This window comes from Phoenix dactylifera, chromosome 9, assembly GCF_051530095.1.
Source record: "Phoenix dactylifera cultivar Ajwa chromosome 9, Ajwa_hap1_PhDact_Kaust_v1.1, whole genome shotgun sequence".
Classification (NCBI taxonomy): Eukaryota; Viridiplantae; Streptophyta; class Magnoliopsida; order Arecales; family Arecaceae; genus Phoenix; species Phoenix dactylifera.
Window position 1 is genome coordinate 9,084,158 of NC_143198.1, and position 27,975 is coordinate 9,112,132.

The window sequence follows — 27,975 nt, forward strand, 5'->3', positions numbered from 1 at the left end:
CTACACTCCTGGTATGATACCATTTTGCCTTTTCCATCCGCCCGGCCCATCTCATGAGGCGGCCCGGAGGATTGCGTTCCATCAACGGTACGGTAGGCTTCATCCTCCTCGAAGGCGGCCTTCTCCTCCACCGTCCCCTCCAAGCCAGTCTCCACTCTCGTGCCAAAGCCTTCCCTCGGCCCTTATTCCCTCGTCTCCTCTCTCACGCATTTCCGCATCAAACTTTCGCTCATCTTTCCCCCATTCCCTCCCCCCTTGCTTCCTCTAGGGTTTGCTCTTGTCGGCACCGGTGCTCCTGTTCCAAAACTCTTAGACCGAGAGAAGGATCCAGAGATCCCACCGTCATGTCTTCGGAGGTCGTGATCCAAGATCCAGAATCATTGGAGAAGAAGAAGGCCGCGATCCGGAATGCCGGCAGGAGCAAGCTCCAGGTGCTTTTTTCCGTTTTGTTTTGTTCTGGTAATCCTTTTTGTAATCATTTCAGTATCAAGTTATCTGATCTTTGGTTTCTTTTTGACTTGTTTTAGGTGATTGCTGATTTTGATGGTACGCTTACACGGTATTGGATCGATGGTTGCCGCGGCCAGAGTATGTCTCTTCTCCATTCAGTGAAAAAATGTGTTTAGAGTTTAACGGGTTTGGTTTTGATTATTCTTTTGTGTTTTGGAGTAGGCAGCCATGGCTTGTTGCAGCAGGGGAACCCGGAATATGATGCCAAGAGGCAAGCATTGTATGAATACTATCACCCATTGGAGTACTCACCCACAATACCCATTGAGGAGAAAACAAAGCTAATGGAGGAGTGGTAGATGCAAACTTGCTTCACATACCCTTAGATTGATTATCTTCCCTATCGCATTAATAGTTCGATTTTCTATTAATGAGAGGAAATCTGCCAATTGGTTATGGACTAGATCGGCTAGATTAACTTTCGTGGTTGAAGTTCTTCTTGCCTGTTTTCAATTTCCTTAAATATGGATGGCCATCAATTGTTTTATGGATAAAATAGATTTGACATCACATGCATTAATGTAGTTGGTACTTCTGCTACAAGTGTACCTCAAAGAGATCGGGTGACTAACCCTTATTTAAATTTGTGTGCATGTTGACTTGTGGTTTTTATGCGTGTGTGCATATGTTAACTAAGTGTCATTGGCTTGTACTAAAAGATCTACCAATATTTAGGATCATGCCCCATATCATACATGTAGGGAGCATCCATGTAGGATTATGACTATTTTTGTCGTTTTCTCAACTAGCATGCACAACCCCTATTGTTATATGAATAATATTAAACTAATTTCATGCTAACTTTTCTTCCCTGAAGAACGTAATTTACTCATATGCTTTGTGTCTCTGTCTCCAATTTTTTTGAAGAAGGAAGCCACACCTCACAATGTAGGAACTTGTTTGAGTCATTTTCTAGTTTCTCTTAATTTGGAGTCTGGTGACTAATTTTTTGGATAATTGAAACTATAATCATCATTTTAAATACATACCTTCAGAACTATAGTTGGTCTGGCTATAGGTCTATATAAAGAAGGTCTGGCTATAGGTCTATATAAAGAAAAGCAAATTCTTGGGTGCAATATTCAGTTCGCCATGTCTCTGTAAATCTTCATATCTTTAAAATTTTGACACCATTCACTTATTCTTTCACAAATCATGATATCAAATGCATCCAACAGAATATTTCATAGTCGAAGTCTAAGTTTACAAAACTTGACCTTAATCCTTCGTTTGCCACAATATTTTTCTTCTCCAATTTAGGTAACCTCAAAACAGTAGTGGTTCTGGCCATAGTTCTATAAAAGAGCAAATAGGTGTGTTTGCAATATTTAGTTCACCATGTCTATGCATATCCTTGCATCGTCGCATTGTTCACTTGTTATCTTCTTTCAGAATTCATGATTTTCAATGTGTTCATAGAATGATAGGAATATCTGACTGTTCAATGCCAATTTTTTGTGACTTGTTCTTCTAATCAAGTTTTTTCAATATTGTTATTCTTGCCACATGCATTTTAGTTGTGTTTGCAATATTTAGTTCACCATGTCTATGCATATCCTTGCATCATCACATTGTTCACTTGTTATCTTCTTTCAGAATTCATGATTTCCAATGTGCTCATAGAATGATAGGAATATGGGACTGTTCAATGTCAAGTTTTTGTGACTTGCTCTTTTAATCAAGTTTTTTCAATGTTATTATTCTTGCCACATGCATTTTAGTTGTGTTCGCAATATTTAATTCACCATGTCTATGCATATCCTTGCATCGTCGCATTGTTCACTTGTTGTCTTCCTTCAGAATTCATGATCTCCAATGTGTTCAAAGAATGATAGGAATATGTGACTGTTCAATGCCAAGTTTTTGACACTTGCTCTTCTAATCAAGTTTTTTCATTATTATTCTTGCCACATGCATTTGTGCTACCATTCCTGCGCTTAATAGAAGAGGCATGATATTTTTTTTTGAAGACGTATGCTTTATAAAAGTTAAAAGCTCCCAATAATGTGATTATATATCACCTTTGACAGCTCTTTCATATTATGTTTGGATAAGAAAGTCTCATTCTTAGAAGTCTCAAATTTGGTAAAGCTAGCATTTTCTATCTGTTTGGATGCTTTGAGTCCACTATATGCCTTGAAAGTGCCAAAAGACATCAGTGTCTGTCTTTCCATATGAGGTGAAAAGCAACATGAGCACAGGAGCACTCAAAGCTTCTCAATAGTATCAAACATTGAACTCCAATGCAAGGGCCTCACAAACAGTAGTTGTCTATATGATTTTCAAGTTGATCATATTAACTCAAGGATGAATAGCTGTCATATTTCAGGATGGTGCTTCCCAGTTTTTCAGCATAATGCCCAGTAATTGGTTTCATTGTATATGGAATGACGTCATGTCATCACGTACATCTTCCCTCATTCTTGGATGTTGATCAAGAACCATCTTGTCATTCTTTCCATGTGCAGTCTTCACTACAGATATATCCTAAAAAGCCTTGTGTTTGTGCAACTTACAAGTTTCCAAACTCATTTTTTACTGCACACTTCTTATGTTTCTTGTAGTAATACTTGAAGTGAATCTGAATTCTCAGTCAAATATCATGAGGAGTGATCTTCAACTTTTGTGAAGGGCAGAATCTTCTAATCCAAGAGCTTCATTGTGATCCCAGTAAGGCCTAGGCTTGTCTCATCAGCTGGTTATAAATTACATGCAAGATAGGGAACAGGAAATTACTGAGACTTCAGCAAATTCTGGCCATGTAGACTGTGGATAAAAAAATATTAGAAATTAAGATAAATGGGCACACCCCTCCAAAGCCCCCTGGTGGGGACACAGACCACCGTTTCCAGCATGTGTATAGGCGTCGCCGGCGTGCATAGCATTTTGGCTGCCCTAGTTTTATTTTCTTGTGTATTTTCTTTTATTTATTATGTATTTTCGTCTTTTGTTAGTTGTTGGCTTGTTATGACTGTATTTAGCTATTGTAGTGAACCATGATGTTGTTGGATCATGGGTAGTTACATGATCATTTGTGGAGATTATGGGTAGTTGCTTAGGGGGCTATATATGGAACCCCCATGTCTTCTGTTGTGGGTAGAGTATTTTTAATGAAAAAGACTTGTCTTTGGCATCTGGTGGACTCCAGAACCCCTCTTCCTCCTTTCCCTTCTTATTTTTTTTTCCTAAACCACCTGTCCTGCATCAGTTTGGTATCAGAGCAAACCAGGGCTTTGCCTCTATGCCAACGCCCTGATCCTGTCTGTCTATTTCCCTCCCTTTCCCTTTCTCTGCCATTTTCTGGGCTGCAGTGGGACAGACTACAAAAAAAAAAATCCCTTTGCTGTCTCCTTGTTCCAGAAAACTCCCACAGAAGTTTCACCCTGCGTATGGCGGAGCAGCGCTGGATTCCTGGATTCAGGTGGGCGCACGAGATTTACGCTGTACCCCGACCACCACGGACGCCGGAGCGCCTTGAAGGACCACGCATAACTCGTGTGACCAAAAAAGGAAGGAGCCTCGCCTCCTTTTTTTCATCTCTGTCTCTCAGTTCCGCCGTAGCAGCCGCAGACCCCACTCACAGAGAAGAGATTCGGGGAGAGAAACGTTGCTTGGAGCGGGAGGCCGGCCGCCGTCCACCACTGCAGGCCACGGGATTCACTCTGCAGCAGTAGCCACAGAGTCCGGAACCACCTCCCGAAACCGTCGGGAGGTTGAAGGAGCACTGGTTAACGGGTAAGTCCCTCACCCGTTACCCAGTTTCTTAGCCCGGATCCACTCTAAAAAAAAAGAAAAAAAAGAAAAAAAAAGAGAAAAAAAAAAAGAAAAAAAAGCACGTGAGTTGCACGTGCCCCAACCCACGTGAGGCACACGTGCTCCATCGCACGTGAGTCGCACTAGTTAGTCAAAAAAAAAAAAATGTGTACCTTTCTTCCCCGAGAACTCCATCGCAGAGCTGCCGCTGGCAAGCCGCAGCACCGCCTCCTTGCCGACGAACAACGCCCCGAGCTTCTTTGCACGCTGTGCCGCTTCAGTCCTCGCCGCGCCGCCGCGCCGCTTCAGTCCTCGCCGCGCCGCTGCGTCGCAGCTTCACCCCACCCCGCCACCTCTTCCTTACCGTTCTTTCGGTCACACCGCCACCTCCCCCTTCATCTTCTCCGCTGCCTCCATCCCCCACCAACCTTCGAGTCCACCTTGTTCTTCTCCCTCCCAGCTCACTGAGATCTTCTCCCTCCCATACCTCACCCCTAAAAACCCTAATCCCCTTTCTTCTTCTCCCTCTCATCTCACCGAGACCCCTTCTTCCTCTATGCCGCCACCCCCGATTTCCGTCGCCGCCTCCGCCCACGTCGTTTCGTCGCTTCCATGACCCCCAAACGAAGATCTCCTCCCTCAACGGACTTCGTCTTCTCTTTCTCTCGCCCGGTGTCTCCTCCCTCAGAGTTTTTTTTTTTTCGCTGCCCAGAGGGATCCGAAGCCACTCCAGAAGCTTCGAGTCCTTTCTATAGTATTCTGCTCGGGCGAGTGGGCCGACTTATCAGCCATTGGCCCATTTTCACTTGGGCTCAAGTGAGTCCTTGGCCCATTGCCTCGCAGACCAGGCTTTCAGGCTTCTACAGTTGGATCTAGACCCTGCAGCGTGTTGGGCTTCCACAACAATACCCGCAGTCAGCCGTCTTCCAGCAGCTTCTTCTACAAATCGTCGGGTTTCGGTTCTGCATCCTGCACTTTGACGTCCAAACTCTTCCACTGACTCAGATCTGTAAGAAAAAGGTCGTATCTTTTCTTTAAATAATTTTTCAGCCTTTCCCTATAAACTAGTTTATCTTTAGATTGTTATTGCTTTCACTTCATGTTGTCGGTTTGAGATAGGACCTTAACTTTATAAGAGCCTGTGCCCCTTGAAAACACATATTGAGCCTTACAAATGATCTTCAAATCCTTAAAAGGCAACTAGAAAATTTTACTTGAATCTGGTGAAACCTTAATCGATTTGAAGAACCCCACTTTTATTAGATTACCCTGCGAAGAATTTTGCATGACCCAGATCAAGGTTGGCAGTATCTAAGGTCCTGATATTTAGTTATCACTTACGCAAATTCGAGAGCCACCAAGACTCTGACATAAGCCTTTTAGTCAAAATTGTTGATTTTAATCTGAATGCTATTTTTATATCTAGGAATTTTCGTATTCTAGAGCATGACAACTCGCAGCGGTACATCTTACTCACATGATATGTCTACTAACCCAAATCAACAGGTGTTAGATGCTATAGCAGCATTAGAAACCAGATTAGGGGCAAGGATCACTGACCTTGAAACTAGGCTGAACACCCGCTTGACTTTGGCTGAAAATTCAATCACCAACCTCCAAGTTATTCACAACGATGGAGAGTCTGAACTTGGTGAGTTTGAACTGCCCCGCCCTAGAGGCCTTGGGCAACAACACCAAAGGGACTATCTAAGAGCGCGTGAGACACCAGATGAGCATGTAATGCGCAGTATTAAGATCGATGCACCAAGTTATGAAGGTCGTCTCGACCCAAAAATCTTCATTGACTGGCTCGCTGATATGGACCATTACTTTGAATGGTATAATCTATCTGAAGATCGCAGAGTTCGTTTTGCAAAAATGAAGCTCATTGATCCCGCAAAGTTGCATTGGAACACAATAGAAAATATGCTCGCTAGAGCTAGGCAACCCCCTGTGGTACAATGGGATGAAATGAAGGAGAAGTTAAAAGAAAAATCTCCCAACATCCTATAAGAGTCGTCTGTTAGATCAGTGGCAAAGACTGATTCAAGGAAACAAACCTGTGTCTGAGTACATCGCTCGCTTTGATGAATTCTTCATGCGATGCGATGCACGCGAGAGTGTGGAATTGACCCTTTCTAGGTTTAGGTCCGGATTGCGAGATGACTTACAAAAAGAGCTTATTCTACGCGAGGTCAATTCATTAGAACATGCCTATCAACTTGTCCAAGACATCGAGCGTTATACTAATAAGACAACCTTTAGGCGATTTGATCTTAAGGAGGCCAATCATAAGTTCACCCACGGTAGTCAAACTAACACTTGGAGTAAGCCTAATATTAGAAATCAAGCGACAGAATCCTCAAAAATTAATGATCAAAAGAATAAGGAAATTTTAAGTGAACCACCCAAAATTTCTTGAGATAAGTGTTACAGATGTTTTGGTTTTGGGCATAGAGCTAGTCAATGTCCTACTAAGAAAACACTGGTCATCGAAGAAAATAGAAATGATGAAGAGGATGAGTTGGTCTATGAACCAAAGATAGACCCTGAAGAGTCAGATGAAGGTGAGGAACACGGCTCACTTGAGGGTTCCACTCCTTTAGGCGTAGTTAGGTGTGTCCTTACACAACCTAAGCAAGAAGATGATGACTGGAGGCGTCGATCCATATTTCACACCTATATCAAATGTGGCGAACATAGCTGCAAGGTTATCATCGACAGTGGGAGTAGTGTCAATGTTGTATCCACAAGAACTGTCAAGAAGCTACAGTTAAAGACAGTGCCTCATCTTAACCCTTATAATGTGTCTTGGGTGGATAAAACCGCTATACCAGTCACTGAGCGTTGTCTAGTCCAAATCAACTTTTCTGAATATAATGATAAGGTCTGGTGTGATGTTATTCCCATGGACATTGGACACATCATCCTTGGTAGACCGTGGCTTTATGATTTGGATATGACCATTTATGGCAAATCCAATTCCTGTTCTTTTGTTCACCAAGAAAAGAAAATTTGACTAAACCCTTTGCCTCCTAGGCCTTCTATTGCTGGAAAGAAGGATGTGAAGGTTGAAAAGCGCCTTCATATCATTAGTCCTAAGAAATTTGAGAAGGCAGCAGCCCAAGAATCCATAGTCATTGTGTTAGTGTCCAAAGAAGTTCCTGATTTTCAAATAGATTTTCCGAAGGAAGTTCATCATATTCTGGAAGAATTTAAGGATCTCTTTCCTGAGGACCTTCCTGATGAGCTTTCCCCTATGCGTGACATTCAGCACGCCATAGACTTGGTCCCAGGGGCGACTCTCCCGAACTTGCCTCATTATAGACTCAATCCGATTGAACACGCTGAATTGAAACGGCAAGTTGATGAACTACTCCAAAAGGGGTTCATCCGAGAGAGTCTTAGCCCGCGTGCAGTGCCTGCACTTCTAACGCCCAAAAAAGACGGCACTTGGAGAATGTGTGTAGATAGCAGGGCAATCAATAAGATAACGGTTAAATATCGATTTTCAATACCACGATTGGATGACATGCTTGACATGATGGCAGGTGCCACTATCTTCTTGAAAATTGACCTTAAGAGTGGTTACCACCAAATCCGTATCTGCCCTGGTGATGAATGGAAAACAGCTATCAAAACCAAGGATGGATTATACGAGTGGCTAGTCATGCCCTTTGGGTTGACAAATGCACCTAGCACATTTATGCGAATTATGACCCAAGTGCTATGACCTTTCATGGAAAAATTTCTTGTAGTCTATTTTGATGATATCTTAATTTATAGCAAAAACAAGGAACAACACCTTGAACACCTATGTTTGGTCTGCAATTCACTAAGGAAAGAAAGCCTATATGCGAACCTTAAGAAGTGTTCATTTATGACTGATCGTGTAATCTTCTTAGGGTTTGTTGTGTCTTCTGAGGGTGTTTCAGCAGACCCACAGAAAGTCCAAGCTATTCTTGAATGGTCCGAGCCTACTACATTATTTGAGGTGCGAAGCTTCCACGACCTAGCCACCTTTTATAGGAGGTTTATCAAGAATTTTAGTATGATCACTGCCCCGATTACGGATTGTATCCGGAAAGGTGAATTTCATTGGACCGTTGCGGCCTCAAAGGCATTCCGAAAGATCAAGACTAGAATGACAGAAGCCCCGGTAATGCGCCTCCCCGATTTCACTAAAGTTTTTGAAATCTCTTGTGATGCATCTGGTATAGGTATAGGTGGTGTCTTAAGCCAAGAAAAACATCCTATCGCATACTTCAGTGAGAAGCTAAATGATGCCAAATGGAAATATTCCACCTATGACAAAGAATTTTACGCAGTTGTCCAAGCGCTACGTCACTGGCGTCATTATTTGTTACCTCAAGAGTTCGTATTATATTCCGATCATGAAGCTTTGAGGTACTTGAATTCCCAGAAACGATTGAGTTCACGACACGGAAAGTGGGCTGAATTTCTTCAAGAATACACCTTCGTGTTATGTCATAAAGCGGGAATTGACAACAAGGCAGCTGATGCCTTAAGCCGACGTGTAGCATTACTCTTGTCAGTCAGCATAAAGGTTACTGGATTTGATCGTATGATTGCTGATTATGCAACTTGTCCAGACTTCGCTGAGATCTATGCTAGTGTGTTAGAAGGTCACACCAGGGACAATAGTGACTACCTTGTGGTTGAAGCTTTCCTGTTCCGAGGAAACAAGCTGTGTATCCCTCAAACATCCCTTAAAGATTTTCTTGTTTGGGAACTCCATGCGGGAGGAATAGCTGGCCATTTTGGTAGAAATAAGACCATTGATATGGTCGAACAAAGATTTTATTGGCCTAGTTTAAAACGGGATGTCGCGAAAATTGTTAGTCAATCTCGTACTTGTCACTTATCCAAACAACGCAAACAAAACACTGGCTTATATACCCCCCTTCCTGTCCCAGACCGTCCTTGGCAGGACATTAGTATGGATTTCGTGCTAGGGCTGCCAAAGACTAGAAGTAAGCATGATTCCATTCTCGTGGTAGTGGATCGGTTTTCTAAGATGGCACATTTTCTGCCCACTTTCAAGACTTTTGACGCCTCCAAAGTTGCGAGGATCATCTTTGATGAGGTCGTTAGGCTCCATGGGCTTCCAAAATCGATAGTGAAATGTCAAATTTGTTAGTTATTTTTGGAAGATCCTCTAGAATTTTATGGGTACAAAGCTTAAATATTCCACAACCTATCATCCTCAGACAGATGGACAAATTGAGGTGGTCAACCGCAGTCTAGGAAACCTTCTACGATGTTTAGTGGGTGACCACTTGGGTAATTAGGATCTTCTCCTATCCACAGCTGAATTTGCCTACAATAGTTCTGTGAATAGGACCTCTGGTTTGAGCCCTTTCAAAATTGTCTTAGGCTATGTTCCGCGAAAACCTGTTGATCTTATCCCAGTAGCACGTAACAATCGATTCTCTAAGACCGCTGAGTCTTTTGCGCAACACATGCAAAATTTACATAAAGAAATTAATAAGAAAATTGAAAACAATAATGCGAGATATAAAATGGCTGTTGACTTACGTCAACGTTATCAAGAATTTCGAGTGGGTGATGATGTAATGATCAGAATCAGACCTGAACGGTTTTCACCAGGAGCCGTTAGGAAATTGCACGCCCGAAGTATGGGTCCATACAAAATTCTGAAATGGGTTGGATCTAATGCATATGTAGTGGATATTCCAAGTGATTTTTGGATTAATCCAGTTTTTAATGTAGAAGACTTAGTTGCCTACCGAGGTCCGACAACTATTCCTGCAGATCCATCAATGAGCCGGACACTGACCCCACATCCAATTTTGAGAACATATCTTCTGCTCCTGCCTTGCTTCCTATACCTTTTTCTCCGCAAATCACAGACAGTGGAACAGATTTTGGACGATCAGATTGTTAGTACGCAGAACAGTGGTTATCAACGATATCTGATCAGATGGCATGGTCGACCTCGATCAGATAATACCTGGATCAGCAGAGATGAGCTTCAGACCTGTTGGAGCATTACCAGACATCCGTTTCGCCAGAGGCGAACTCTTCTCAGCTGAGGGGAGTTGGTGGGGACACAGACCACCGTTTCCAGCATGTGTATAGGCGTCGCCGGCGTGCATAGCACTTTGGCTGCCGTAGTTTTATTTTCTTGTGTATTTTCATTATTTATTATGTATTTTCGTCTTTTGTTAGTTGTTGGCTTGTTATGACTGTATTTAGCTATTGTAGTGAACCATGATGTTATTGGATCATAGGTAGTTACATGATCATTTGTGGGGATCATGGGTAGTTGCTTAGGGGGCTATATATGGAACCCCCATATCTTCTGTTGTGGGTAGAGTATTTTTAATGAAAAAGACTTGTCTTTGGCATCTGGTGGACTCCAGAACCCCTCTTCCTCCTTTCCCTTCTTATTTTTTTTCCTAAATCACCTGTCCCGCATCAATTGGTAGACTCCAGAACCCCTCTTCCTCCTTTCCCTTCTTATTTTTTTTTTACCTAAACCACCTGTCCGGCATCACCCCCCCTCCATCCCCCCTCTCCTACCCCTGCCTCCACCCTTCCCCTCCACACTCTTTTGATTGGCCAACCTAAGATTAGTTGTGTGCCTTTTCATAATCAAGGCCCAAAACTCTCTCACAAAAACTAGATTGAAATGGAGAGAAGGAACAATGTGAGGTGCAAAAAGGCTCATACAAACTGAGGTCAAGTGGAGAGAATGCATGTACATTATCAGATTTGTGGTCATGTTCAAATTGGTCCAGGATCAAGTCTGGAGTATGCCTATTTCTTCTGGCTAAATCCAGAATGGCCCAGTTTTGTTTCATGTTCAGGCCAATATTATAGGGTAAATGTAGATAACTGTTATGCATATAAAAAGTTCTGATGTGAGGTGACATAACTGATGCACCTTATTTTTTTCTTTTGGTCTCATGACTGATGCTTCTTGCACAGTAAAGATCACCATATTTTGAGCTTTACATAATATCATCAAAAGAATATCCTCTCCTGCCATTTAACCAAATTTATAATTCAAAAACAATTGGTTTGCAGGACTTTGATACTGTGGGCTTGAAGCAACAAGTAAATTTGTATTCGGACAGTATCAACTGTTGGCCTCTCAGCAAGTTCTGCATGCTTATTATTAGTGTGTAAAGGCTGTAAACTTTTATATAGAATAATGCAATAATTAGTTTGATCTATTATAAGAATTTCTTCCTGAAAATTCATAGACTCTTCAATTACCTTTTGATTTGTTTGGTTGCTGGATTATGAGGAAAATGGGACAGTTATAAAACTGTGTTTTTAGATGCTGTAGCTATAGTCGTTACACAGTGTTGTAAAAATGTTATTTCTTCTTTTAACGTATGATGTTTAATTATTGTATGGATGGACTTGGATTTAGTTGTGGTGGTTGTGGTCTTGTGCAGACTCATTAGTAACAATTTCAATTTTTAGTAAGGTGGTGATTCCTATCAGCTTTTCTTTTTGTTTGCTGCAAGCCAAAGAGATCAAACTATCTCTATATTTTGTGATATCTCTTTCTGTTCTTTCTCCTGTTTGGCTGCCAGGCTCCTTCGCTTTTCTTTAATTGAAACTGCAGAAAGTTAATATATACAGTTACTGGAGAAAGTAGAAGAATGCTATGTGACTAGATTGGCTGCCTGTTGTGATAGCTAAGGAAATTATCGACAACAACTGGTGTTCTCCATGTTTCTTTTTTAAAAATTTTAGTAGTGTATGTAATGCATAATTTTTTTGACTCATGTTCTTTGCTAGTCAGTTGTATTCATATAAGGAGATACTTTTCGTGTTAAAACGTGAATGTCCATTCATCTATGAGAAGTCATGCTAGTTTTTACCACTTGATATGCTTAAGGCTGAAGCAGTATTTTTTGAAAAAGAAGATGGACCTTAGACGATTTGTTGCAATCATAACCTTTTTTTGTTATCTCCTTTGTCCTGAGCTGATTAGTACTTTTGGTTTCGCACTGAGCCCTTCAACCATTACACCTTGACAACCTAGTATATTTTCACAAATAAAGTTGAATCTCACAACTTATCTATGTAAAATAGGTGCGAAAGTGGAAGGAATAGGAGATAGTGTATGCCGAAGAATTAGGGGAAAAAGTAAACCAGATAGGATTCTTTTTGGTTGAAGAAAAAAGACAAAAGGAAGGAGAGGTAAAGAGGGGAGCATGTTAAGTTTAACTGGCTTTGGATATAGTGGCTTCACAAGGCACTAGATTTAATTTCAACAAAAGTCTGGTGAACACATGGCTTCCCACACCTGATCAAGTAACCTCAACTGCATTGGTAGCTCTTCTATGTAACAGCCATAAGAAATAACATGCTGTTATCTATGCATGCATTTATGCATATACATGTGTGCATGTCTATATGTATGCACGAATGTACACATGCACACGGAGAGAGAGAGAGAGAGAGCCCATTTGATTGCTGGAATGGGTGTAATTCCATGTAGCAGTAGGATGTATATGATAGTTATGTTTAATGTGTTCTAGCATTGGATCAGGAGAATGTAGGAGAATAAGCAGTTGGGTGGATGATTTTCACTGAAGGTCGATGGATGGGTTATATGGGGTTAAAAAACTGGATTGGCTGTAACTGGTAGGTGACATAAATCAAATAGGTTCTTATTTATTTAAATTCTGGGAAATTCTTGTGTTTAAATCTTATCTAAGTAACATCATTGATATCTTCTTTAGAGCATATTTTGGTCAGTATACAGATACTCTGTAGTCTGTACCCATAATATCTCCATCCTATTTAACAATCCCCTGCTTTTCTTTCTCTTAAAACATATTTCTACCATAATTGACATTTTTTGCTTTCCCACTTCCTCAGAAATCTTATTTGATACCTACAAACTTTCTATACTATTACTGTGTTTTTTCCACTCTCCTACTTCCATCTTCATTAATCTTCTCTTCATGAACGAATTACAGAATACCTTTTCCTCTTTCCTTGTCCATGAAAAAGGAGTTCATGGTATGCCTTTGATTTGGTAATTCAGTCCCAGTCAAATTATGAACTGAACATCATGAAATGGTTCTTCTTAAAGCTTGAACCTGTCCCGACTGAGTCGGAACCTAGTCACACAAATGTAGGACTCATTCTTTTCTGAGTCTTGTACTTATAAAAATCACATTTACTGAAGTTTGTTGCCATGATTACTTTTACCACCTTACAGATATTGTGATCTCAGTCCAATATAAGTAACAATTATTTCTTTTGATATTTGATTGTTGTTATGTTTTTGTAGTACCATTACAAAAATTAACTTATTTCCTGTGTGCATAGCTTGACTCTTTAAGCTTCTGAAGGCATTAGAAAGTTTGCTCAATATTCTCTATAAATTATTGCGTATTAGGTTTTTTTCCTAAGATCCTACGTATGTAAGCGAATCATGTCATTTTCTCCTTTGACTCTCAGTTAAATGCTATTTCCAAGTGAAATATATGCTTAAGCACCTAAATTTCTTGTCCTTAGTGAGTATGCTGTTTTCTTCACTGCAGGTGGGAGAAGACACATGGTCTTCTTATTGAGGGGGGTCTTACCTATGATGCAATAGAGAAATCTGTAGCTGGAGCTAGAATTGCTTTTAGAGATGGTGTCACTGAGCTGTTTGAGTTCTTGGAGGTAGTTTTTTTTTGTTTGAAATCTGGGTACTTATATATTTGGACACATCTGCTGCCATGTTCAGTAAAACTTTAGCGGTGCTAGTTTCTGTAGTTGGTGTTTGAAACTAAAATTAAGTTTGCTAGTAGGTGTCTTGGTAGGAGAAGGGTTAAATATGGAGGGGCCTTCTTTATGAAATGGGTACAATTTGCATCACATAGAAATCATGGAACAGGTAGAAATTTAATTCCTTTACAGAACAATCAACAGCTATTCAGAAGTTATTCCCTTGTGTGACCTAAGGAATATTTCGAGATGCTTATGAGCCATAGTTTTGTTTCATCCAGGGACATTTATTCCGGTGCACTTAGGAAGTATCTGCAACCTTTTTTTACACTGCAGAAAATTTTCGCTCTCTACCAGCCAAAAGTTTAGCATGTAATCAGTCATGATCTTGTACTTCTTAAGAGAAAAAAAATCAGGCTCTATTGTTTAGGATTAATATCAAGCATGATCAATTTGGTTAGTTTAATAGAGAGAGGAAACACTAGAGAAATTTTTGATATTATAGTAATGAATGAATTTATGGGATATTAATTCCTTGAATTGATAAGAAGCAGATGCTACCTCCATCTTTGACTTTGCAAAATGGTCATAACTGAGGATCTTATTAATAAATATTGTAGAAATGAAGTCAAAGCATTTATTATGGTCTGAATATTATAACTTCATCTAGTAGATTTAACCTGGAAACCACATTCTAAGAAAATACAGTGATAACACTAAATGACTAAGAGCCCTTTCCACCCATCTGCAATCTTTATTCAGTGTTTCCTTCAACAAAATATTGATAAGCAAGGTCAAAAAGAGCATATCCAGTTCTTGATTTCCTGTTTTAGTTAATCAAAGCATCTTATATTAAACATAATTTGTGGAAGCTGTTGCCAAAAAAAATGAAGTAGATGGAAGTCTTAAATAATCCCTAATAACTGATTTTGATGGACCTAGACTCTCGCCAACAGTGTTGCAAAAAAGATATAAAGAAGAGACAGTAAAGAGAATGAACTAAGTCATAAACCAAAATAATACATAATGGATTTTTCTGTTTGCTAGGAAAATAATAGTTTTTCATTATAAAACCTTTTTTTTTAACAGTCTATGAAACAAGAAAGCAAATTGGATTGCACTTTGTGAACTGCTTCTCTACGCTTTTAAGTTTTAACCATTTAACTATGTAAATGTACCCATAAATTAGCAACATCTTCAAATCTAACATGAACAGGGTGTTTTCATTAGACAACTAATTAGACTAACTTCTGTACTACTCCTAGAAGTTTAGGACTCTTATGGTGAAACTAACAAACTACAAAAAAGTTGGTTCTAAGGTTTTTCATGTGCCCAACTTGATGGCCTGGCAAGTGCCAACAGAACAATTATATCAAATCAATGCAATGGCTATGCAAAAGTACATAATAGTAGTCATATAATTAGTCAGTGAATTTGTGGAAAGCGAGATAGATATGGCATCTAGTTAGAATATATTGGCTATGAAGTTGTTCTTGTGGTCGAATTGATAAACCTGCTCCGCTCCCCATAGGGTGGATTTCTTTCTTCTATTTCCTCAATCCTTTGATATGCATTACCTTATATGTTTCATCATCATTTGTGACTAGAATCTATATTTTAGTCATGCTAGTCCTTGCTGCTTGGCACGTACTGTGCCAGTCTAGTACTGACATTTAGCACTAGTTGGCATGGCACCTATATAATCCTTTGTTAACATTTTTTTGATTATTTTTGGAATTCTTTTTTATCTTTTTGGAATGGCTCAGCACATATGCTCTCATAGCATGATATGGTATGGATGTATCTTGTCATCAGAGTGACCAGCATGCACCCCAGTACTAGCTTTTAAAACTTTAACTTATCATTTGTATGAACTTGTTCATTTAAGGCTTTGGCATCATCCCTTGTTCTCAAAACTGAAGATAACAGCATATAGTATTGGACTTCCGTATTTGTCATAGCAATCAGCAGGATTTTGTAGTCTGTCTGACAGAGGGCTATTTAAATCTCTTTTATCATACCAACTATCAAGGTGATTTTTGTGAGTTAGCTCCATCAGGTGTCTAATACAATAATAATATTATCCATTTTGGTTTCCTTCACCTCCTTTTGACTGATTTGCTGACACATTATTCTCATCAAAGATATTTTAACCTGAGGATGTCTTTAACTCTACCTGCTAAGAACTCTTAGCTACCCTAAACTTACTGTTAGCTCTCCCCCTCTGTATAACAGTTGGTTGTGAACTTTCAATTTAATTAATTTATTTAAAACATAAAAAAGGTTATAGGCCACTGACATGGATTACTAGGGGCCATATGAAAATAGCATCACATTCACTTGTATCAGAATTACTTAAATCACATGGTTGATTATAAACCTCCCATTATAAAGAATTTTTCTTGCTCTGATCATGATGAGTATGACTTTTCGAGGTAATCCTAAAGAGTCGTGCAAGAATACTCGTGTCAACTTTGCCTTAAATGTAATAAATTTGTAACCATGTTAACTTTAAGACCTGTTGACATTCATAGCTTCTCTTATGTGATCTTTTAAACCCCTCCTATACCTTAAGGGTCAGTATGTAACAAGTACGATTATCAAAAATGTTTAAATTAGGGAAGTAACTGAGCCGATCTTAGGTCTGAGCAAGCTTGCTTTGAAATTAATTTCAACCTCAATTTGGCTTAATTTCCAACCAAGCTGAATATGAGCCTAATTAGCCTGCTTGATAATCCTAAATAGAGCTGAAATCAATTCAAGCTTGAAGCATGCTTGGTTCAAGCCTGAATAATTTTTTTTTGTTTCAAAGAATAAAAAAGTACACTAGTTAAAGCTTTAATACAAATACATATGTATGTATGAATCTATGTATGTGTACATATAAAATACAAAAATATTCGGTCCTTAATTAGCCTGATTGGAGCGGGTAGATTTTTGGCTTGGCTTGAAATTAATCTCAAGCTAATTTCAAGCCTGTTTTGCTGGTTCAAGCTTCATTTTTTAGCTCTGAACTGAGCTGGATTTGAGTTTTTCTGAAGCTGAGCTCGTGGCAAGCTTGGCTTGCTCAGTTTGTTTGACAGCCCTGGGTTAAATGGTCATCAAATTCTTTTCCGTTGTTAAATCTTTCATCCCTATTACTGAAGCCTTGTTGTATAGTATATGATTAGTGATTCAAACTTTAAAAGTTAGGATGGGACGAAGATGTTATATTTGATTACTGAGGAGCCTAAGGGAGAAAAAGACTGTCCGCCACCAAGCAACGGAGCTGTTTTTCTTTTCTTTTCTTTTTTTTGGTGGGGTGATCTTTCTTCACCAAACTGGCTATTGAATGGGTTGTTAACCATGAGAAAATATACTTGGTTGATGCTAGGAAGAAAGAATACTCCAATTGTTTTTAGCATATTATATTATGGTTATGGAATGTTTGAATTATAAAAACACAATCTAACTACTTCATGATGTATCTAATATATTTATAGCTAATTTATAACAAAAAATTGCATGCATAATAAATTTCAGTTCATATCGCTAGATCAATTTTAAATTGTTAAGCAGCTTATTAGTACTTTTAACCAAGGTTTGCAGTACTGAGTGTACCGTACTATACCGATACCTAACCAGTACACAGTCTCATACCGTACTGACACTTGATACGCTTCGCCATCTCATAGCATACCGCATACCAACACTATAATAGGTTGGTACCTGTACGGAATCTGGTACTTAACCTTGCTTAAGTATACAGTTATGTCAACAGGTTTGGTGCAGCTGGTTGTCACCTTGAAGTGTCATCCATAGCTCTCAAACTGAAACCCAAATGCTTCAGCTTTGGCCAAAACCGATATCAAACCAGGCTAACTTTGGCATTTCAGCAAAAAATAACCTATAGAAACATCATTGCACATATGAACTATGTCGGCCATTTTTTTGTCATCTCTTCATTTCTTTTAATCCTGGATGCATTTTCTCTGGATTAAGCATTGATTTTGCAGGTTTGAGAAGATATAGAAGACTGCAACATTACATCTCAAAAGAAATTAAGAGAATAATTTTCCACATAGATTTGGCTATTCTAAAATTCAAATTTCATATGCATCTATGTTGTTGCATGTTTCATTGTACTATAAAAATGATATTCATACTTTGAGGATGATTTTCTAATAGTAATCTTTTAGAAAAAATTAAATTTTTGACTGTCTAATGCGGCCTGAACAAAATGATACAGCTAAATGTCCGAAACAACATTACATTCTTTTTAAATATTATTTTCTTTGATTAGTTTACCGTTTTTGTTATTTTTGAATATTTTCCTAGTTTTAACTGATCTTCTTTGTTTTGACTGTTGAAGCTGAAGATGGCACCGCCAAAACAATGGAATTTAAATTATTTTCCAAAGATCTTCATACTTGCTACCATATTCTAGAATACCAATTCATATGGTGCCCAAATGGTTATCTGTCTTATGAAGAAAATGATTCAAAATATTTTGGTATTCATTGTTTTTCCAGTTCTGGTATGATACATGTATAGTGATCCACATGTTTATTTGGGTTTCTCCCAGTAAATTCTTACTAATTAGGAATCTTTCAGACTTAACCATCCAATAATTAAATATTTAAGCTAGTGTGTCCCTGTCACACCCTTCCAGAGAATGTTCTAAACTTCTAATTGGTTACAACTTGCATGAAATCCATGATAAGGTTGAGTGCATCACTTGCGCAGAGGTCTTGAAGGTACCTAGCCCTGTGTTTATTTGCTTTCCTTGCTGAATGGAAGGCAATTTTTTGGAGATTATGTGTGCAGATTTGACAGAGCCTACTGCTTCATGAGCCCAAATTTTGTCAAGTGTTGGAGACCACATTGTCGCTCATGCCTTTGTAGTTCTCCAAAATCCTGGAGTCCACGTGCTACTATCATGATTCAACTGAGTTTCTTCATCTTTTAATGAGTTTTTATTACTACTTTTCTATGAAACGTTCTACTTCAAAGATCAGATCCATTTTTGAGGTAATCTATGCTCTAACAAAACTTAAATTATTTCCGTGGCATCCACCTTCACTATCATGATGTGATTAGGATTACATGTTGTTTTCAACCTACATCCTAGACTGCAGACAATTGTTCATTCCTGTGACTTTCCTCAAAAAGTAAGCTTTTCTTGATTCAAGTAAAAGAGTGTCCTGAATTTGTATCACATTAATTAAAATTTCATAGGCTAATTTAATAAATTGACCAATTCTCATCCATCTTATGCCTAAATGCCTAATGCTATGTTGTTTTTTCTTCAACAATTTTCCATGCTCTGCTGCTAAAGCCTATTCTTGCAATAAATTTTCGCTTAGATAAGAAGAGAATTTCTGAATTGTAAAATGGAGAATAATTCATGCTAATTCTTTGTTAAAAAAAAAATCTAATGTACTTTTATCAATAAAATGCAGGAGAAAGGTGTGCCTATCTTAATTTTTTCTGCAGGTCTTGCAGACATTATAGAAGAGGTCAGTTCATAACCTTCTGATCTTATTATATTTACATAAAACTGGGTTCAAATTTTTGAAAGCGAAAATGATTGTCAGTTATTTCTTCTTGTATCTAACCAGGTCTTCAGACAGAAACTTCATAGATCTTTTAAAAACATCAAGATCGTTTCTAACAGAATGGTGTTTGATGAAAATGGCCGTCTTATGGCCTTTAGAGGTGTTCTTGAGCTCTCTGATATCTCTTTTTAATTCAAGTAGTTTTACAATCCTCAGGTTTTTGGCATGCAGAAATTTACTGTCTGGGTTTGCATTTCTTGAACTTGTTTTGACAAATTATAGATACTTGAATGCGTTTACTTCATCGATTTCTTATGGCAACTCAATTTTACAGTTTCAATAAAGGTTACATAGTTAAACTATTTGCAAGGGGAAAAAATGCAATCTGACAACTGTGGAAGGATTTCGAGAAAGTGTCAGTTATTAGAACTATCATGATAAATCTTTGATGAATAGGTAGAATATAACTAAGTGCGGAGAATTTTAGATTATTGGAGATGTATAAAAAAACAATTTAAACTACTTCTGAAAGTTACCAAAAACTGATTTTTTTTTTAAATTAAGACGAGATATGATCAAGAAAGCCTATTTCACACACAAAAAAAACAGAAAAATCAATAACTTATTAGTATTTCAAGATTCTTGTGCTAGGTCAGGTACAGCCAAGTGGGTCTCTTGGAAAAAATTAGTAAGAAAGCACTCGGGAAGTGGGTGTGGGGAGGAGTTTCCAAGGAGATTCGGAAAGCAGGTGTGGCATCTTAAATGGAATATTCCTGCTACTAAGTGGAGAATTTTGTGACCTTTTTGAACATATGTTGGTTCTTTCTGTAGGGTTCGCAAAGCGTAGCAACTTATTTATTTTCTACCATAACTTCTTTTCGACACTGAGGAGTGGCACCTATGCTGTGCTTTTTATTGATTTATATTCTATTCTGTTTTTTTATACTCTTTAAAATACCGATCACAGGGAAGACGATTCATGTTTTAAACAAAAATGAGCATGCCTTGGATATGGCTGCCCCTATTCATGACAAATTGGGAGATCCTAATGGAGTGGATAGCGATAGCATCTTGTTAAAGAACAGGACCAATGTACTGTTGCTTGGTGATCACATTGGAGATCTTGGCATGTCTGAGGGTGTGAACTATGAAAACCGGATTTCTGTTGGATTCCTGTGAGTAAATAATTTCCTTTATGTGTTCCCCCCTTTAAAATATTATGGGATATATTGTTATTGAAACAAGGATGCTTGCATGTCATGCTTAACAGTTCAGCACAATTATTTTGATCTCTGTTCTCTGATCTGTAATTTTCTTGATAACTAGTTGGACTGTCAATTTTGCATCAGTTGAAAACGATAAACTAGATAGATAATCATTGAGTTTTCTGTTAGACATGGACTGTCAAACTACTAATTGCTTGAGTAAGACTTGAGGCATGACACCATTGGCAAACCTAGAATCCTTGTTATCGTCTTGAGTCTTGACAATGACTTACAAAGATTTCTGCTTGATATTTGTGGTGCTGTAAAACAGACTGCATCATTCGGTATATGGGCATATATTGCAGCTTAAGAAAGTTCTGGAGCCATATAGTCTAGATCTGTCTAAACACGATATCTTGCTTTCAAGGTGGATAGATTTGAGACAACCTGTGCTAAAATCTTTGTCAAGGTGCATGCAGCTTACAACCTGTAATCTGGCACCTATACTTTCCTTCACTTCATGTCATCTAGATATTCTTAGCTTACTACCATGGTTCACTACCATGACATCTTCTGCTAGGACCCTCCCATTTGATCGGCGACATTTTGTGTTGGCACTCTGGTCAGCTCTTTCTTGTTTGGCACAGATGGCATTAGAGATTACTTCAGTTTTTGCTACCAGATATATACTGAAAAATATCAACATATTATTATCCCTTAAAGATTAAATATGATACATTCATTCTCATGGCGAGCTTAATGACATTGCTTTGATTTTGACTTCATGATTGTGGATTTAAGATTTTACATACAGCAGGCATTCAATATTTGGAATGCATTTATACTGATGACTGATTGGTGCTGATGTAATGTATGCAAGAATCATTTCATGTTGCATCTTACACCTTTGTTATTTTGAGAACTAACATAATCATACAGGTACTTCATTAATTTTTTCTCCAATCAATTTTAAAGAAGGTTTTCGTGACATTTTATTGTGTTTTATAGTGGTGTCACTTTCTATGGAGGATTCCAAAGGAGTAAGAATTTTACTATTTTTGAAAAGATTTTAGTTATCTTCACTTGAGAATCTGGGTAGTTTGTGGTGGAGTTTCGGGTTGTTTAGGATTTCCATTTGGAGTCAAGTAACAAAGCCAAAGTTCTAGGTTACTTGTAAGTTGGGAGTCCTTTCAAGGTTAGAAAACATTAGTTTAAGTTTAAATGTCTATAAATAGGGGCCTGTCAGGAGTGGCGAATTATATTTGGTTATGGGTTATATTGAATTTTTTAGCTAATTTTGAGACTTTTTTCCTCATTTCTTGTTTTTTTTCTACTTCTTTTTATTTTTTACTCCAACCTTGTCTACTTCTTTTAACTCTTGCTTCTTGATGTTTTTGCTAGTTATAAAGAAGAGTATTTTAGATCCTTCTGTATCTAAAATTTGTTTTGACACATTTCAAATTTATCCGTGGCCCTAAAACTAAGGAGTAGTATTAGTTGTGATCCCTCACCTTAAGTGGAAAACTGAAGCCGATCTTCTCTTACTACTGGACAAAAACAAAAGATTTTTCTTTTTTATATCTCAGTTACTGCTGGGAATTCCAAATATATATCATTTCTATGGTTTTATTATTGAGGGTTTTTTGCACGTATACCTTCCTACATGTACAAAATTGCATAAATACCCTTGCAAAGTTGCTATTCGCATGTATGCCATCATAAAATACTTATTTTGCATGTATACCCTTCTTTTTCTTTCTTTTTTGCATATGCGCCCATGCTATCTAATACCATTAAGAAATGAGCAGTTTAAAATTAAAATGACTGAAATACCCTTAATGGTCATGTATACCCTCATAAAATACTTATTGCATGTATACCCTTCTTTTTTTTTTTTCATATGTGCCCATGCCATCTAATGCCATTAAGAAATGGGCAGTTTAAAATTAAAATGACTAAAATATTCTTAATGGTTAGATGCGCAAAAAGAAAACTTTATAAGGGTATACATGCAAATAGCAATTTTGCGAGCGTATTCATGCAATACACTAAAAAAACCCATTAAAAAATAATCAAAACTCGGCCGAAATTTGCCAAGTGTTTCATGACTCGGTTGAATTAACAAATTAAAAGAAGAAAAAATGGCTAGGTCACATTATAAATATTTCTTTGTTCAAGTTGGAATATTGAATCTCCATTTTGGTAATGTTATTCTCGCATTTGATTTTAATGTAATTATCATTACTGAGTCTATGAATCATTATTTTAAGAAGATTAAAGCATATTCAATTTAAATTAATTATAGATCTTTAGATCAGTAAAATATTTTTTAGTAATTTATAAATCATGAGCTACTGTTTGTTTGTTGAGGTGAGAATTCCATAAAGGCATCAAGATTTATTCTATAAAAATTGATATCAACCTCGGATCATGCGACATGTTAATATTGTTATTTTTTAGTCACCCTCCTCAATTAAGAGCAACTGGACTATCTTCACTGGAATTGATTTCTACCATTTGAACATGTGTCTCAATGCCTTTTAGATTATTCCTGTGACTTATTTAATTTAATTTGAAATTGGAATACAAGGACCAGATCCGCATACATTTTTCAATTAAAGAAGTCACAATGTTAATCTAATAGGCTTTTGGGCACATGCTCAAATGGCAGAGAAGATAATTCGGTCACTCTTAATTGAGGAGGGTGACAAAAAAAGATCAATATTATCATGCTGCATGATCCTATATTGACATCAAATCTTATGGAATAAATTGCGATACCTTTGTGAAATTCTCATCTCAACAAATGAACAACAATTTACCATTTATAAATCGATAAAAAATATTTAACTAATCTGAACATCTACAATTAATTTAAATTTATTATATTTTAATATTTTAAAAATAATAAAGAATATATAGATGCCAGAGAGTTAATAATAATATCTACATCAAAATCAAATAAGAGAATAGTATTATCAAAATGGTTATCAAATATTTCAACTTAATCGAGTTAATATCTTAAACTAAGAAAAATTAAGAATGTGACTTGGCCATTTTTTCTTTTTTTTGACTCGTCGATTCAACTGAGTTATGAAATACTTGAAAAGTCTCAACCGAGTTTTGATCATTTTTAAATTGTTTTTTTGAGTGTTGTATCCTCCTAAATATGCAAAATTGTATGAATATTCTTGCAAAGTTGCTGTTTGCATGTATACCCTTATAAATTTTTCTTTCTGCACATCTACCTATTGAGGGTATTTCAATCATTTTAATTTTAAACCACTAGTGTTTGGACAGTGTTAGATGACATGGGTACATATGCAAAAAAGAAAAAGTAGAGTATACATGCAAAACAAGTGTTTTACGAGAGTATACATGCAATTAGCAATTTTATAAGGGTATTTATGCAATTTGTATATTTAGGAGGGTATACACTCAAAATACCCTATAATTAAATATCGACCAATACATATTCCCTATTTAGGAGACTCACTTGGTTGTTTTTTATTGAGCTATCCATCATCATACTTGTTGAGAAGCCAGGATCATATCAAAGTTCATTTTTTTTAATGAATGTGTTCTAAGTATGTAGCTGATAGCTTGGTGAAGTTTTATCAAATATCAATGAGTTCCAAGACCAGCTTTCTGTGATTCATCTTGAGAAAGTTACAAAAATTCTGTTCAATCTTCTTGAGGCTAATATTGTTAAAGAACATGGATGATTGCAAGTTTATAAAATGGATACATTGATTTCATAACCAAGGTCTTAAATACTGTAGGATGGGACTGCCCTATTTTTTCTGTGGAATGGGATGCTCCATGTGGATGCCTCATGTCCAATACTCGGGGTGGTGGATATCTCATCTTGTCCTGCCCATTTTCCAACTCATTGCGTCCTGACACTCTGGATGGTGGGATGCTCGCTGTTCCACCAGTATTTAAAATCTTCATGACCTCAAGAAGCTTAACTTGTATTGGTGATTGTGATTTCTTGATTTGTGCTCTTGAATCTCCACAAAAATTTGTTGGTGTGCAATCTAGTCCAATCTTGAAAATAAAACATGTACTTGCAAAGAAGTCAAGGTTCTTTCTATTGTATCAAAGAATAATTTGACTTATATTTTGGTGATTCTATCAAAGATCACACTTTCTTATGTTGTTGTCTTGGTGGCAAGAATAGGTTGCTTAATAATAGAACTCCTGCAACTTTGAAGTTTGGTTATCAGTTGTTTAGTGCAGTGTTCTGAGACCCTGTTGACCTGTCTGGGTTGGCCTGATCAACCCACCACCTGCTGAGTATTGCGGGATGGGTCATGCTGAAACCCGAAGTTCCCCAAAACCTGCCCAAACCGGTGACTCGGGCAGTTCAACCGTTCTAACTGCCTAGGTTAAATGACTAATTGACTTGCTGGTTAAACACTGCATGAGAGAAAAACAGAATAAAAGTGATCCATTCCCATCCTTATTCTCTCAATCACATGCCCTTCTCTTTTCTCTCAATCTTTGGGTTGTCACCATCACCATCTCCATGGTTGCTGGTAGAAGCCAGATCGTCTTGAGATTGAGAGGAGGGATGGAATGTTGGTGAGCTAGGATGGATATTGGACAAAGGGAAAGCGACATCAAATGGTGGGAAGGTGCATGGGATCTTGTTGTTGAAGGCAGCAATCTGGGATTGGGATGAATTATGGGGTGCTTGGCATCAGACTTGAAGGTGTGGATAGGGAGGGGCTTGATGTCTCTAGCATCTCCACATCAAAGGAGAGATAAGCAAGTTGTGGTTGGCTCAAAGACGGCAGTTTGACATTGGAAGTAAAGGTGGTGGGTGTTGGAGCCACTAGAGGAGAGAAGGTGGGCCATGGGGGGAGTGGTGACCGGGTTGAAGAGAGGGTTAAGAGAACTATAGAATATAGTGAATGTGGTACTGGGTAATATAGTTCCAGTTCTATAATAGCCCATTTTACTTAGACAAATATGTATGGATATCAAAAATTGTAATATGAACATCGTAACAATGCGCTAAGTGCTGAATAGTACTGAAATAGGTGATGTACTTTAGGAACTAATTCGCAAGACCTTTTCTACTGTATTTTTGGATTTGAAAAATGTTTTATCATAATAGAATTTTTGAAATCTTCAGATTTAAATAATAGCCTAGCTTTTTAAAGTTAAAATTTAACTTGATGCTAGAAATTTGTAGTTTGAACTAAAACTGATAAACCAACTTTTAATTCTTAAGGAATTTGATTTTTTGAGTAATTCTATTGAACTCAGATAGGTGTACTTCCTATTTACATGTAGTGATGTCTTAAGTGAATGGAAATAGAAATGAAAATAAAATGGAAACAAGGACATTTACTTACATGAATAGTAAAAAGTGCTACCTGTGAGGCCATTATTGATATTTTCACTTGCTATGTCATCACCTCCTTCACTTCCTTACCCCAACCGACCTATCTTGTGACCTTGGGAACAGACCTTCTAAGGGAACTACACTAGGTAGGTGAGTCAACTAGTGGGCCCTATTTACCCGCCCTACCTTGCCTATTTCGAGGCAAGGGACTAAGGAGATGAAAGGAAAAAAATGAGAAGGAAGAGGAGGAAGAAGAGGAAGGATGAGAAGAATTTGGAAAAGGGATATTGAAGTATATTAGATTTTTTGAATTCTCATGTTCTAACTCTGGAATAATTTTGAATTTAAGTTAAATTATATTCCTACAAATCTGCTAGTCAATATTAGGCCTATGATTTCTTAAAATCCTAAAACTTAGCTACTTTGAAAAACTCATATGGATCCTTGAAATAAATTATTCCTTGCATTTGGATTTCGAAGAAGAAATTAATTCTTGAGCCTTTTTCCATGCCGGGTATTTTAACTTTGAAAACACTCGTTACTTTTCAAGCCCTAATTTTTTTTTAAATTTTGTGAAATCTATAAACAGCTCTTATAACAGTTTCAAAGGCTTATAGTGTATTGTTAAGATTTCAATGCATCCTCATGGGAAATTTTAAGTCTTGTGGTATTTGAAATGATGCATCAATTTCTAATTGGATCACTCCAAAGTCATATGACATCAATTTGATATTCTCGAAGTTGTGTTCATCTACTATAGCTGGAAATCATGTCCATTTGACATGTCTATTCTCTATTATTGCTTATTCTTATTGAAACATTTGTAGTGGCATATCTGAAAATCATATTGATCGTAAGTGAAGCCATAATTAAAAGATAAAAGTGAACCTTGAGCCAGGTGGTAGAAGACTGATTTCACTTGAATATGGAGGAGGAACGTGTAGCTAAGGGATATGAGTGGCCTCGTCTATGATTTGTTCTGACTTCTGAATACCAAGCTTTCATAGAAATGCCAAATGCTAGACATAGTGTAGGAGCAAAGGAGATAGATGGTGTGGAATGAAAAATGACCATTTGCCTTCTGAAAACACATTTCCAGCTTTCCTTTATGTAATTTGCTGGTTCTCTGTACCACAATACATTGAGTTTTGGCCATCTTTGTAGGAGAATTATAGAGCTAACTGTTTTTATGTTTTTCTTGGAGAAGAATTTGTAGAGGAGAAAGGAAACTCCCAGTTGTACGAATGGCAAGGAATCTATCTATTTTATTATATTATTTGGATAGCTTGGTAGTTTATGGTAGTATGGTAACAGCCTCTGTGTGATCTAATGAGAGATATGGACCTTTTCCTTTTCAGGAATGACAATATAGAAGAGTCTCTTGAGAGTCATCGTGAAGCATTTGATGTTGTATATCTGGTGAGCCACTTCGAGGCATAATGCAATTTTTTTATCACCAACAGTGCAATTTATCCTTCCACTTCATTCCCCTTCACCGTTTATGCCTTTCCATCTTTATGCAGAAGGACGCATCCATGAAGGGAGTCGTTGAGCTTGTATCTCACTTATGTTCACCCAATTAATGATTTCGGTGCCTTAAGTGCACATTTTGGCCTGCTTTAACATGTTTGTAGTCTTCCCAGTTTGCTAACTAGCTTAGATTATAGAACTTTCTTACAGAAAGTATGTCCTCTGGATGACAATATAATACTTAAGACTTCATGGTATTCATTAAAATCATTGTGTGTAATTTTTTCCAAGGAATTCTATTGCTTTGAACATTAGTTGCTTTAAAGAACAGGGTGAAAGTCTCCTCCTTTCCTACTCTTTAAAATTTCTCTGGTATTTGAATTGACCCATTGATATCTGGTAAGTTTGCTTTATG

The 27,975-nt window shown here is 37.6% G+C and overlaps 1 protein-coding gene across 4 annotated transcripts; it reads left to right on the forward strand.

The window, feature by feature from the left end:
* Positions 1–27,850, forward strand: LOC103718964 (5'-nucleotidase / magnesium ion binding protein). 4 transcript variants are annotated; one of them, XM_088704177.2, is made up of 10 exons: positions 20–87; positions 269–431; positions 528–588; positions 673–805; positions 13,824–13,947; positions 19,434–19,490; positions 19,593–19,689; positions 20,497–20,704; positions 27,449–27,509; positions 27,614–27,850. In XM_088704177.2, the coding sequence occupies exons 2-10, from the start codon at positions 345–347 to the stop codon at positions 27,671–27,673; spliced, it is 888 nt and encodes a 295-aa protein (XP_088560303.2). In that variant the 5' UTR covers positions 20–87; positions 269–344; the 3' UTR covers positions 27,674–27,850. The 4 variants fall into 4 exon arrangements, 3 of the variants coding, with proteins under 3 accessions (XP_008806210.3, XP_088560303.2, XP_088560304.2); XM_088704178.2 differs by having other exon boundaries at positions 29–92; XM_008807988.6 differs by having other exon boundaries at positions 6–431.
* The last annotated feature ends 125 nt before the right edge of the window (positions 27,851–27,975 follow it).